This window comes from Lipotes vexillifer, unplaced genomic scaffold, assembly GCF_000442215.2.
Source record: "Lipotes vexillifer unplaced genomic scaffold, Lipotes_vexillifer_v1.1 scaffold168, whole genome shotgun sequence".
Taxonomy (NCBI): Eukaryota; Metazoa; Chordata; class Mammalia; order Artiodactyla; family Lipotidae; genus Lipotes; species Lipotes vexillifer.
In genome coordinates, this window is record NW_006773947.1 from 3,751,187 (window position 1) to 3,764,789 (window position 13,603).

The 13,603-nt window shown below is 44.8% G+C and overlaps 1 protein-coding gene across 1 annotated transcript in view; it reads right to left on the bottom strand.

Annotated features, from left to right (window-relative positions):
* Positions 1-13,603, bottom strand: part of GREB1L (GREB1 like retinoic acid receptor coactivator) — a 126,283-nt gene that overhangs the window by 16,530 nt on the left and 96,150 nt on the right. The window contains exons 16-20 of the mRNA XM_007448624.1: positions 11,311-11,444; positions 7,605-7,944; positions 3,512-3,627; positions 2,588-2,832; positions 5-346 (exon numbers count right to left, since the gene is read on the bottom strand). Of these exons, the coding sequence (XP_007448686.1) occupies positions 5-346; positions 2,588-2,832; positions 3,512-3,627; positions 7,605-7,944; positions 11,311-11,444 (1,177 nt within the window). The remainder of the gene's footprint in view (positions 1-4; positions 347-2,587; positions 2,833-3,511; positions 3,628-7,604; positions 7,945-11,310; positions 11,445-13,603) is intronic.

Sequence of the window (13,603 nt, forward strand, 5' to 3'; positions counted from 1 at the left end):
CCGCCCCGCCGCGAGCCCAGGAGGCTGTAGGCCGCCTTAGATAGGATCACGACCGGGGGCAGCGCGGCGTGCGCGCCCCGGCAGCCCGGCCCCGGCTGTCCCCGCCACCGCGGCGCCCCCGGCCCCGACGAGAACGACGACGGCTTGGAGGTGGTGCTGCTCGCCATCTGGGGGCCCAGGGAGTCACACTCCTGCTTCAGGGTCTCTCCGGCTCCCACCAGGCCCGCCGAGACCCCTTCGTCCAGCCCCACGCTGTTGGCCGGGCTCCGGAAGCTGGGGGTCATAGGCTGCTTCTGGGACTTGTCGGCGGTGCTGGACGAGCTCACCCCGTTCTCCATAATGGAGCCTGAAAGAGGACGGACAACAGCCCGCCGCGCGCCCGCTCTGTCACCGCCGCCCCTGCCACGGGGACCGGCCTGGAGGCCGGGGGGCCCGGCGGTGCGCGGACGACAGAGCGTCCTGCCCCACCTCCCCTCCCCCGATCCTGCGTGGGGTCGGCCAGTGGAGACGCCCTAGGAATGCCCATCCCCCCCACCCCCTCCCCGGCGTCTTCAGGCCGCATGGTGGTCCGGGCGCCCTGGGGTCGACCACGCCATCTCCTGCTCCTTGGCTGCATCCTGCCGGCATATTAAACTCTCCTCAGGTTACCTCGTTTGGATAAGGCTTCTGATTCATTCCAGGCCCCTGACCGACACAGGCTGACATCCAAGTCCTGCCCCAGTGCCACTCGCCTCCTTCTGGGGGTCCCAGGGCCCCACGCTTCTGGCTCTGGATACCTCCCCAGCGTGCAGCCCCTTCTATGGACACCCAGACCAGCGTGGAAAGCGGCTCCGTGGGAAGGGAGAGCTTTATCTCCTCCCAGCGAGATGCTGCTCTTGCCCAGAGATCCCTGCACCTGCGGCCAATTCACTTCAAACATGTTTTCCCCCCTAGTCCATCAGCCCCTCTTTGGCTTGAGGACAAACCGGAAGCTCATTACACTCAAGATTGCAGGCCCTCTCTGCCTCCAACCGGTGCTTCCCAGGCCTGGGGGTCATATCCCGACCTTGGGAGATCCTAGATGAATAGCCAGTAACCAGAGGCTCGTGACACCGTCACTCCACTGCTTATCTGACTTTTGTGTGAGGGCTTTCCTCTCCCTTCATCGGCCCTGGAGTCCACGGGCCTGCACACCTTGGGCAGTGAGGCCCCCTGAGGACCCTCAGAGTCACCCCGAGGCCGGTGGGGTGTGTGTGTGATATGTGTGTTTGTGTGTCTGTGTGCAGCACGTGCATCCTGAAAGCAGGGAAAACTCTAAAAACAGAAGGCAAATCATTACCTTTGTGTGAGTTAATCAGAACAAGGCCAGAATAGTGAGGCTTGGGGGGCTGATTAAAGAGCCACAGGAAGGAAGTCCAACGCTCATCACCATCCCCACCCCTACATTCCTTGCCTCTCGGTCACTGATGCTGGTATCCAAAAGCTTCTAGATGTGACAGTCCCCCTCCCCTCTATTACCCTTTACACTCCTCCCAACCTCTCCCCTTTATTCTGACCTGGTCGAAGAGGCAGAACTGGGGAGCCTGTAGTGATGGGGTGGGGGAGGTACAGCCCTGACCCCTGACTGAGAGGAGCAGCTGGGCAGACCCCAAAGGACAGTCCCCATGCTCTTCCAGGCTGAGGGGCACCACAGAAAGTCAGAAAACCCCTCAGATACCTGCCTTTCAGTTCTCATAGGGAGCCCTTCCGACAGCAGCTGACAGAGTGAATAGAAAGACTGGTGCTGCTTTGGGCCATGAAATTATGTGTGTGTGTTTGCGTGTGTGTGTCACGGAGATGAGAGAAGGGAAGCACGGGGGAGAAGGAACACAAATGGTGGTTCCCTCTGCTGTGGAGTTTCCATTTTTTAACCTCTTCTCTATACTTCATTACATTCTCCAAGTTTTCTATATAAAGCTTTATTATAACTTTCACAGTCAGAAAAAAATGGAAATAGTGCTGTATTTGCTTAATACTATTTATCAGAAGAAAACTGATGCCAAGCACTGCCATCAACTGCACAGTAACACAATAAGAGAGTAGCTGGCAGGCTGCAGACTGGATCGTCCCAGCCAACCCATGGTCCCAGAGTAGCCTTCAGTATAAAAACACTTGCCATTAAGTACTTAGAAAAGTCACTCATTCATTCATTCATTCAAACAAATACTTTGTGCCAGATACTAGGCCAATTAGCAAAAACTTACAGCTTCAGGATCTGGAAGGAAAAGCAGGCCTTTGTGCAAATATCAGATGCATAATATCTATGAGATGATTAGGGTGAGAGAGACTAGGGAAAATGGTGGCAGCTGGGGTTGACGAAATTTATTTTCTGTATTATTTAGCTTATTAGCAAGCTCTTCATTAAATGCTTCCCCAGGAACGTATCTTGTGGCTGCTCAAGAGTCATGTTTTCCAAGTATCTCTCCCAGAGAACCAAGGTCTGGACAGGATGCCTGAGTCACCTAAGGCTCTGAAAGCCTGGATGGGAGTCAGCAGATGCCTCTGCCTTCCATACTCCTACCCCCCTCCTCACTCCTTCCTCTGATCCCTTGAAAGAGAAAGTACTGACCTGAGGTTCCAGTGACGGCACTGCTGTTGCTCTGGGGCCTCTCCAGGTCCATGAGCAGCTCCTCGGCACCGTTCTCGCCGACCGCGGCTCTCTCTTGCTCCTTGCCACTAAGGTCCAGGGCAGCAGTGGGCCCCCGGATGACCTCTTTTGAGACGTAGCAGCATGCCAGGCCCACCTCCTGCTCCAAGGCCGTGCGGGTTAAATAGCTTGAATCAATTAACCGGAGGTCACAGTACTTCAAAGACCTGCACGGAAGTAAGGATATGTTTGGCGAGTCTGTCTTTGGTGAGGCGTATGCCATGTTTACGTGTGTCTGGGTGTCTGGGTGCAGCACAGCAGTCAAAATCGTGAGCTTCGGTGCCAGGTAATGCCTGATGTAAACCTCAGCTCTGCCACCTCCTAGCTTAGGACCTTGGGCTAGTCACTTCATCTTCTCTACATATAAAATAGAGTAACAGTGTCCAGCTGACCCAGTTACTGAAAGGAATGAATGGCATGACAAGGGTAAGGCATTTAGGACAATGCCTGACACACGGTGAGCATTCAGTGAGTGCTATGATTACTGTGCTGTTGCCTTCCAACCTACAGGCCCTGGATCCTTGAGGGAACAGCAGACTAACAGAGACACTTCATCCCCAAAACTCCTCATTGGGGGCAGTGCTTTTGCTCCCTGCCCCTCTGGCTGCCCTGCTTCGATGCATAAACACTTCTCATCTGTGGCTATCTCCCATTCCCCAGATTGCTGGGCTATCTCTGGAATGTCAAAAGAAAGACTCAAGGAAGGCTAAATTTCTCATAACCCCGAATAAAACAATTCTTTTCTCACTTCCCAAGTGAATGAAATGGGTGACCATCAGCCAAATTTTAACCACCAGCTCAGGTGGGCAACTAATGGAAAATAAAAACTAATGATTCACATTGTACCTGGGAAAGGTTTCTCCAAGGGGATCTTTGCCAGTTAATATCACAATACAAGGCAGACCTTCTAGATCTTGATACGTCCGAGGGGTCCACTCTTCTGCTTCATTTCCTCTCCAAGTCTGTAGAAAGGGACCCACACAATAAAATTAAAACCCTTCATTTAAGTTCCCACCTTCTTAAAGGTTTCTACAGCCAGGCTTTATACACATCTGTGGTTCCAAATGACTTCCAATAAGTGTGTGTGTGTACATATATTTTAATTACTACTAAAAAACATACACAAAGCACTCTAGAAGAATGTAGCCTTTCGTTTTATCGCAGTAGGATAAAACAGGAGATCTTGGTTTATATCATACATTAGCCACACAGGTCAAAGAAACATACAATATGAAATATTCCACCGATGGTGCAAACCTTACAGAAATCCTAGTTAAACTAGTTGACTCAAGGCTCTTAAGTACACTTCCTTCATATAATGGACAGACTCTTCAGACTGATTGACTGAAAAAGACCATTTCAGTTGTAAATGACTAATAAAAGAATCTCAACAAAACTCCTCACACGTAATCAGCTTCTCATCTATATTAACCCATATACACACACGAATATCTTTAATAAATGGAACATCAATCTTGAAAACATGAATATATCAAGAGGAAGAAAATCCCAACTTGAAAGATGTTTAAAAGTGAAAAGATCTTATAGACTTTTCTGTCTGTTTTAGAGCAGAGAGAAAATAAACCATCTCTTAAATAGATAAGGTGGTTTCTACTACTTTTTATGAAGTGTGTAGATCTAACTGTGCTTTATATTGGCTTTCTAGCAGGAGTTATAAGAAATGAACTGGCATTTCAGATAAGCTTTTGGGAACAAGGACTAAGAAGTGAGGTATTAAGTAATGCATACAATTTTATTTTAAAATAGACTGGTACTTCCTTTGCTAAAATCAGAATGGGATAAAAAGAAATATATCAGGCAAGATATGATATAACAGAGTTTGTTTACTGATTTGTTGATGTCTAGGAAAACCAGTCTTTGGAATTAAATATACCAACAATTACTGCAAGTAAAATGCGTATAACTTGTAAAATTGGAAGAACCAACCTGAATCTTGTTGCCGAATCTGTTATCACATGTTTGCATGCCAAAGAGAACTCAGTGGATCTACGTAACTGTTTACAAGTTTGAGAGACTTTCTATGTCTTAGAAAATTAATCTGTCAAAATATTTTTTAAGATATTACAAGAAAGTTTCTCCCCCCCAATTAAGTTTTCCATATATTTTCATGTCAAAGGGAACCAGAACGTTACCCAATTCAAAGCAAATAATTCTGCAAATAGGAATCGTTTTACTCATAAGCCTTCACATTGGATTTATGATATCCCTGACACTGGGGTCTCCTCGAATATATTTCATCGTTCTATCAAGAATGAGGTTGGGTTATAATGATGGGATAACAGATATTATGTTTTATAAGGAGATTTATTTTCAAAAGATGATTAAACAAATTACACTTTTACGCTTGACCAATCAGAGCTAGCTAAACCCCCTATAAAATGCTTTTCTGTCACATTGTTACTTCTGATGATTGATGGCTGCCATTCTTCTATGGATCTGTCATGCCCTCAGGGTGATTTTCCTGCAGGGGCAGTTAAGACAACACAAAAGACTAGGCGAGCATTGACTTCAGGGATAATATGGGGTTCAAGGCCAAGGAAATCTAATGAAAGCTTCACAGGCCTCCTGGATGAACTGATTTATTTAGATATAAACCTTGTATCCTTCCAAAGTACTTATAAGTTATAAGTTAACCACGATTTCTAAAGGATAATTAAAGGTAAGCACAAAATAAGACCATCTAATGGAAAAAGAGGCATTGGATTTTACCCAACGTTAGAGATGAAAGGCACATTGGTGCTATCTCGTCAGTGGTAAAGTTGGTAATTTAGAAATAAACAGGTGAAAAAGAAAAAGAGTGAATGAGAGTCAAAGAATGCTACAATGGTTAATTAATTTAACAAATTTTTACATGTGCCTCTTTTGTGCCTGAAACTTCATTGGGTGCTATTCACATTGAGAGGAAAAGTCCTCATAGAAATTTCAGGCTATGGGGGTAGAAATACAAGCCAATAAACAAACAAAATTTTTAAAAGAGAAATAAACAGGTGAAACACAGACCACCTGGCAAGTGGTCATCTTTCTCAGGATGTGAACATTCCAAAGGGATTTCAAATTTTCACTTCCACACAAATAGAGAATATAAAAAGGATGGATTGATGTGATCGAGAGGTTTTGAGCATATGGAAATCTCTTTTGTGTGGCTGGTGACTGGCAGCGACTCATGAGAACTGAGATATAACTGCTTTGAGGAGTAATTACTTGAGACCCCCCTTCGTGTATGGCGCACACTCCCAGCAGCCCTTTGGAAGCCCTGCAGGTGATTCTGATGTGCTAGCAGCCAGGCTAGGAAGCTCAGGTCTTGACTGCAGTTTTCAAACAATGGCCCAGAGGAGCATATTATTTAGGACTGCTGATTTATACTGACTCAGTGATTGGCCTTCCTGAAGGGTCCGAACAAATGACCTAAGACTCTGTAAGTAGCTGCACTTGGTCAGGGTCAATGGAAACCCAGAGAAGTCCCTGCAGCCTCACATCCTTTTAGACCATCTCCCTGCAGTAGGTGTGTGAGACTTCACGGAGTAGTGCTGATAATCTGCTTTTCCAGATTCCTCATCATTAGCATTATTCAGATTGTCCCACAACCTATCCTCTATGAATTATACTGTAAGAAGAATTTCAGGACTCTCATTTGTTATCCCAGGAGTTCTGCTGTAATGTGGTCTATGACTCTAAATTAATATTGTGAGCATTATATCTATATATCCATATGTGAAATGTAAATGTTACAACTTCCACCAAATAGAGGAGCTTCTATTTTTAGACAGATTTATTTGTTCCAGCTACCTATCAAGCTAATACAAGACATTTTGTTTGCATTTTGGATTATTCAAGATAGGTAATAGAATACAATACAAAGGCTTACATTTGCAAAATGCTTTATGAACACTAAATGATAATCCTCGAATTAGAGCTCTTAGAGATCATGCAGTCCAACACTCTCATTTTGCAGATGGTAAACTGCAGCCCAAGGTGGGAATGCAAATCCCCTAAGACTACGTGCTCTCTTTTCATACAATTTGTGTCAAACTACGTTTTTCTTCACCCAGTTTAGCTCAGTGTTTAGTGTGCAAGGTGCAGAAACCATGTCGGTCTACCCCAGACACATAGTACCTAGCTTAGTACCATATCTATGTGTACGCAGGATTTTATGAAATGCTGTCAAATGTCTGGGACACATTGGATTATAAAAGTCCCCAGAAAAGTCTGAGCAGGGCATGAGGTTAGTTGATTAAGAAATTCTCCTCGGCCCGCCATGCCTGACAGAAGGGGTTCAGGAAAAGCAGTGCGTCCCTGGCCGTGCAGGCGGGCGGGGCGGGGGTGGAGAATGGGCGGCGCTTAGCCATGCACAAATCCCTCTGCAGGAGGCTCGGCTGAATCTCAGCCCAGCCCACGCCTTGAGGCCAAAGCAAATACAAAGAAACAGCAAACTGTTGGGGAATCCACATGCACAAGGGTGGGGAGTAGTTCTCTATGAGCGCCGAAGATGAAACAGGATACTTTACCCACTCTGAGCAGACAGATAGGCTACACGGACAGAAAAGATTCAGTGAACGGATGATACTTAAAGGCGTGCCCCACGGAGGTCCGAAAGAACAACTTACCTTTTTTTCTGAGAAAACAGATGGCCATGGGCTAGATGCATCTCGAACAAGGTCAATAAACATGGGGTGAAATTGGGTCATCGCATTTTTGCACCTGCAGTTGGAGAGCATGGAAGACCAACTGCATGCATGTGCTAAAAGGGGGGCCGGACAGAATCTTATTAAACTAGGCAAGTGGACACGTCCCTTAGTTTAGCCTTAACATGGTCACGAAGATCACACTGACACATGTGCAAAACTCTATCAAACTCAGGCCTCTGAGCCACCTACACGGGAGTCCTAGAAAACAGAACAAACGTCTGTCCATTGCTAACCTTTAATCGCGCCACAAAGTGGGCTGCGACACTGAGTTCAGAGGCGGGGTTCCCGAGGATGATCTCGAAGCGGTACTGCAGCCCCAGCTTGTCGCGCACCTCCTGCAGCCGCTCCTTGGCCAGCATCGCCAGCTGCACGGAGGGCACCCTGAGAATGAGCATGTGTCCCCTCCCACTTTTGTTTTTTCCTGGGCAGCTGAGGAGGTCATCCACGATGCTGAGTGTTTCCGGCGTGCTGTGGTCTCGGAGGGACGCCATGGTGGTGAGAGCCATCAGAGCCTCTGAGTACTGCTGGATGAGGAGGTAGCAGCGGACGACCATGCTGTGCAGCCTGGGGTACCTTCAACAGAACACAGGGAGCTAGCATCTGGGCGTGGGGCCCACTGGGACAGCGAGGTCTGTGCTGTAGGAATGCAGACCAAGCATGGCGGGAAGGGGTTCGTGACAGGAGTGGGGCTTGAGCTCTAGAATGACCTTGAAGCCCCCATCACTAGAAGGAAAAGTTGAGCTCACAAAACCTGCTGGGATAGGTACAGCAAGTTCACGAGGTTTAGGGACAGTCTAGTGACACGAGCTTCTCCCAGTGCGGTCTCTGGACCAGCAGCATCACCCAGCAGCAGCACCACCTGGGAGCTTGTTAGAACCGCCAAATCCTCCCACCACACATGTACTGAATCAGAATCAGGCTGGACAAGGTCCCCAGGTGATTTGTATTACATTGCATTTTTTTGGGGGGTATAATTTTTTACAGTGTTGTGTTAGTTTCCACTGTGTGGCAAAGTAGAGTTCCCTGTGCTATACAGCAGGTTCTTATTAGTTATCTATTTTATACAATCACATTGCACTTTGAGAAGCACTGGTCCGGTCATATTTTCAACAGAGCCATAATGGATCATCCCTAGATCCTAACCTCTTGCTGGTGGCTTGGGGTTAGAATGCTTGTTAGCTTATTTCTCTTATACTTAAGATTACAGTTAAGGAAACTGAGACACTAATGTAATGTCTGTGGAGTATCAGGAGTAAAAAGAGTAATTATTATTGCTAATTTGAGGTCAGCTCCTTTGTAGCAATAACAATATCTTCCCATAAAGATGGAGAAAACTTGGAGCTGGCTGGAGAAATAGCACCCCCTAGTGGTGTAGCCTCCTATCCACCTGAGCCCCTGCTCGGTGAAGGGTGCCCAGCAAATAGTAGGAGTGTCCTTGACTCACCTCAACATTCCCCTCCCTCCACCCTTCACTGGACTGCCAAATTGGCAGTTTTTACGATTACAGAGCAGGCAGAAAATAAACCTCTCATTAATGTGCTATTCCTCAGAAAGCCAAGCCTGCTGACTGAATACAAATGGGCAAAGAGGACCCACTTGCAGGCATGAAGAGGTGCTTGCAGGTATCAAGAAAGTAGGCATGGGCAAAGCAAGGCCCTGGACCCAAGCTTGGCCAAGCCTCTCGTGGAGCCTGCAAAACAATGGCGAGTCTGAACTTCCCTTCTGGATGCCAGCTGGTAGCACATGCAGCCGCCTAGCAGCTGGGTAGGCCAGTGGGGGATTTCACCTTTGCTCCGCTTTATAATTCTATTTAAAGTGAAAAGGTCATCACCAGCCTTACACAGAAAAACCCAGGGGCAAATACCAGTTAGGGTCATCAAATGACTAGTGTGGTTCTGAAGTACTTAGAGCTGGAAAAGACCACAGATTCCCTGGGTTCTGACCACTCCACCTTCTCATAGAAGGAGGCTGAGTTAAAGGTTGGGAGAAATTCAGCTCCTTACCCGAGATCATCCAACTGGTCAGAGACAGAGTGTGGATTTTATTCAGGTCTCTGACAATGTCTTCTTACGTGGTAAGAATTTAGTAGATTGGGGAAAAGTAAAGAAATCCTTCAGTTCAATCAGTCCTGGGCCAATCCCTTCAAGTGTTCAATAAATCATAGCTATTATTAGCCTGGGGTGACTTGGCTAGAGGAAGTGGGCACAGATGATCCAAGTTTAAGGCTTAATGCTTTTTGCTGGGCCATGTAGGAAAGCCAGAGTTAGATCAAAGAGGAACTTTGACATACAGGCATTTAAATTTCACACTGAAAGAGCTATGAATTTAGAAGTGAATAGTTTCCCTAGTTTGTTTTGTTTGTATTAAACTGTAACTGTAGTTTTTTGTTTTTTGGTTTTTGCGGTACGCGGGCCTCTCACTGTTGTGGCCTCTCCCGTTGCGGAGCACAGGCTCCGGACGCGCAGGCTCAGTGGCCATGGCTCACGGGTCCAGCCGCTCCGTGGTATGTGGGATCCTCCCGGACCAGGGCATGAACCCATGTCCCCTGCATTGGCAGGCGGACTCCCAACCACTGTGCCACCAGGGAAGCCCGTAACTGTAGTTTTGTAAGTATTACAAAAGTTGTATAGGAGTTGATGGGATCATCCATTAAAATACGACTTATAAAACTTCGAATGATGTTACTGGAAGAAAAGATAGGTTCCAAGAGGGCAGATGGAACAGAAGGGTGGGAAACAAAGGGGAGACTCATGAGATGATTCTGGAAATCTAAGATCACATGTGCTGTGAAAGGATTAACATCTCAGTGTCAGTTAAGTCTTCTCAAATCCAACAGCTGCAAAAATATAAAATCCTACTCAAGCCTGCTCCTTTTCCTGACACTGCATTATAACTTGCTGGGTAGGATGTATCCCCCTGTCCTCATCTTTATTTCTCTTTCTTTTTTCTTAGCAAAGTTATAGGGCAGCTTGTTAAATAGATGGTTTGTGATCAATTAGAGCCAGTTTTAAGAACTAGAGCTACTAAAAATTAGAATGTACCTCATCAAATAGTGCCCAACTGCCCCCATCACTGGATGATCAAACAGAATACTGTAGTGGAGGGCAGGGAGGGACCTCTAGTAGGCTAAATTCTCTCTCTCTTTTTTTTTTTTTTTTTTTTGACCACACCTCACGGCTTGCAGGATCTTAGTTCCCTGACCAGGGATTGAACCCAGGCCACAGCAGTGAAAGCTCCAAATCCTAACCACTGGACTGCCAGGGAATTCCCTATTACGTTAAATTCTAATGCCTCTGCCTAATTTTTGAGTCTATGATTCAAGATCAGGTAGGAAAAAAACCCAGAAAAACCCTTTGCTCTTCCAGAGTTTGACCTGGAATTGGGGAAGTAAAAGGAGACAGAGAGTCATGAATCTTAACCCCAAGGTCGGGGATGGAGGAGGGCCACTTAGAACTGAACTCACTTAAATGATCTGTTTGTTCTTTAATTTTCTTCAGTCTACACTCCAAATCTCTCAGAGTAAAGTTTTGTTTTTACTGAGGGTACTTGCCTTTGGTGGACAGAGGAGAAAAGAGAGGAAAATGTAAAAGTGTGGGGAAGGCCAGACCTCAGAGGAATGGTCTTTAATAAGCAAATCCCTCTGTGCCCAAGTCATCTCTGGGTGCAGCAATGAAGCCTGCCTGGGAGACAATTCAGAACACAGAAAGTGGTTCTACCTCCCACTCTGAGTCACTGGTTTCCTTTGTTGGCCTTGGATGATCATAGAAAACCCATCTGAGTAAAAGGTCATCTTAGGAAAGGCTATTTTTATTCTGCCTTCACATGTCATTTGCACAGCCTGGGCTCCACCAAAATTCCCTGTGACACTGACACAAAAGATGTTTGGCTATTTCAGACATGCAAGTACAGCTAAAGAAAAGGTTGAAAGTCCTTATTTACCTCTCCAAGAGCGTGTTCACCATCTTTTCAAAAGTCTCATCACATCTCAGAAGTGGGCTTGTGATTCCCCACTGAAGAGATTTACTGTACTCGTTCATGCCGAAGTACAGCTTCTCCTTGCAGCTGATGTCCTCCTGGTTCAAAACAGAGCAAAACCCAGTGACCGCAGGATAAAATGTGTCTTATTTTCTGGGGGTTGGGGGAGAAGGGACCTGTAATAGGCTATTGCCTAGAAGGTTAAAAAAGTTGTGAATAAGCAATTAGGACTACATCAAGCTAAAAAGCTTCTGCACAGCAAAGGAAACAAAATGAAAGGGCAACCTACTGAATGGGAGAAAATATTTGCAAATCATTTATCTGATAAAGGGCTAATATCCAAAATCTGTAAAGAGCTCATACAACTCAATAGCAACCCGCCCCCCTCCCCAAATCCAATTAAAAACTGGGCAGAGGATCTGAATAGACATTTTTCTAAAGAAGACCTACAGATAGCCAACAGGTACATGAAAATGTGCTCAATAGCACTAATTATCAGGGAAATGCAGATCAAAACCACAAGGGGCTATCACCTCACACCTGTTAGAATGGCTATCATCAAAAAGATGAGAGATGATGTGTCGGTAGATGTGGAGAAAAGGGAACCCTTGTGCACTGTTGGTGGGAATGTAAATTGGTGCAGCCACTATGGAAAATTGTATGGAGGTTCCTCAAGAAATTACATATTTGTACGTGTGTGTATGTATATATACATATATTTGGTGATGAATGTGTTAATTAACTAGATAGGAGTCCTCATCCTTTAAAAATGTATACATAAGTCATCACAATGTATACTTTAAATATCTTTTATTTTTATCTGTCAGTTATACCTCAATAAAGCTGAACAAAAACTGTGTTTCCTTATATAACCCGATACCAACTCTACAATCATCTCTGAAGCACTAACTGAAATTTCCTTTCACTTCAAATGAACTTAGTATGTGATTAGTCGTATGTTGATATGCTTTCTTAAGGCAGATTATAACTACATCGATGGTTTGTTTTCTCTATCTTTTGTTCAGATTTTTTAGAGGAAGAGCATTTCTTAGGCTTGTAGAGTCAGAAGGTCAGATTTTTTTCCTTCTCGAAGCAGCTCTGTAAATTGATACATAATGAGTTCTATAGAACTCGCTGGAGATCAAAAAACTCAAAAACGCCTCTATTACAGAAAATTTAACTTTTCTGATGTTATTTAATGATGGTGATTCTCTTGCACTTTTACAAACAAAATTCATTTTAAAGGTGAAATATATAGTTTTCTTCCTTCTAAAACAGAATACACAGTATTTAATCTATGCCCCTATTTGATGATTCACTCATCACTATGAAAATGAATAACTATTTTGGGATGTGACACAAAGATTTCCTCAGAGGAGCCTGACATGTGTGACAAACTGCTTGTCCTTAAACTAAGTAGCTCCAGAATAATCAATAAACATTTTGAGTTCATGTATCTGGTGGTTTTTTTTTTTAAATAGTTTTCCTTCCTCTGTTGTACACTACTTTTTCATAGTCATTTCTTCTTGCTGTCATGTTGCCTGTGCATTTTATTCTCACTTTTATTTGTTATTTATTATGTACTGACATTTTTCTTTAAACACTCTCCAACTCATAAAGGTTACACAGCAGCTTAAAATATATAAGATGAAATTAAGCAATTAGAGAAAGAAAAAGCAAGGGTAAGAGTAAGGAGACTGGGCCAGGGATGAAGTTAGTACTCTCAAACATGCATCCCAGAAGTTTCTGCCGTTTTGTTAGGAGTGGAATGCGAATTTGGTTCTGAGCTTTTAAGTAACCCATCCAAAGAGATGAGCAATTGTGTCATTTATAAGGTCCATAAGATAAAAATAAAATACTATAATTGGCAGCTTTTAATTTTTTGAGCCCCCCCACCCCCCGCCAAACCAGCTTATCCTGCTTATTGGAACAGGGTCTTATTTGAAAGTAAATATGCTTCATCGGAGCCTTACAGCAAAGATGGAGCGATATCTATAGTTTACTTGTTTGCTTGTTTCTTTCTGGATTCTTGGCTGCGTTATGAATAACTGTGTCAAATCAGTCATTTCAGGATGAAAGAAGTCAGTCAACTGAGTTTCCCTCTTTATCTCGACTTGGCACAGAGTAAGGGGAAAAGCTTTATCTTACATGTTTGTGGTTTTCACATTTCTTCTCATCCACAATCATGTTTCTCTGGGAAGATGTAAAATCTGACTCCAAGCCTGCTCCTTTCCCTGACAGCATTATAACCTGCTGA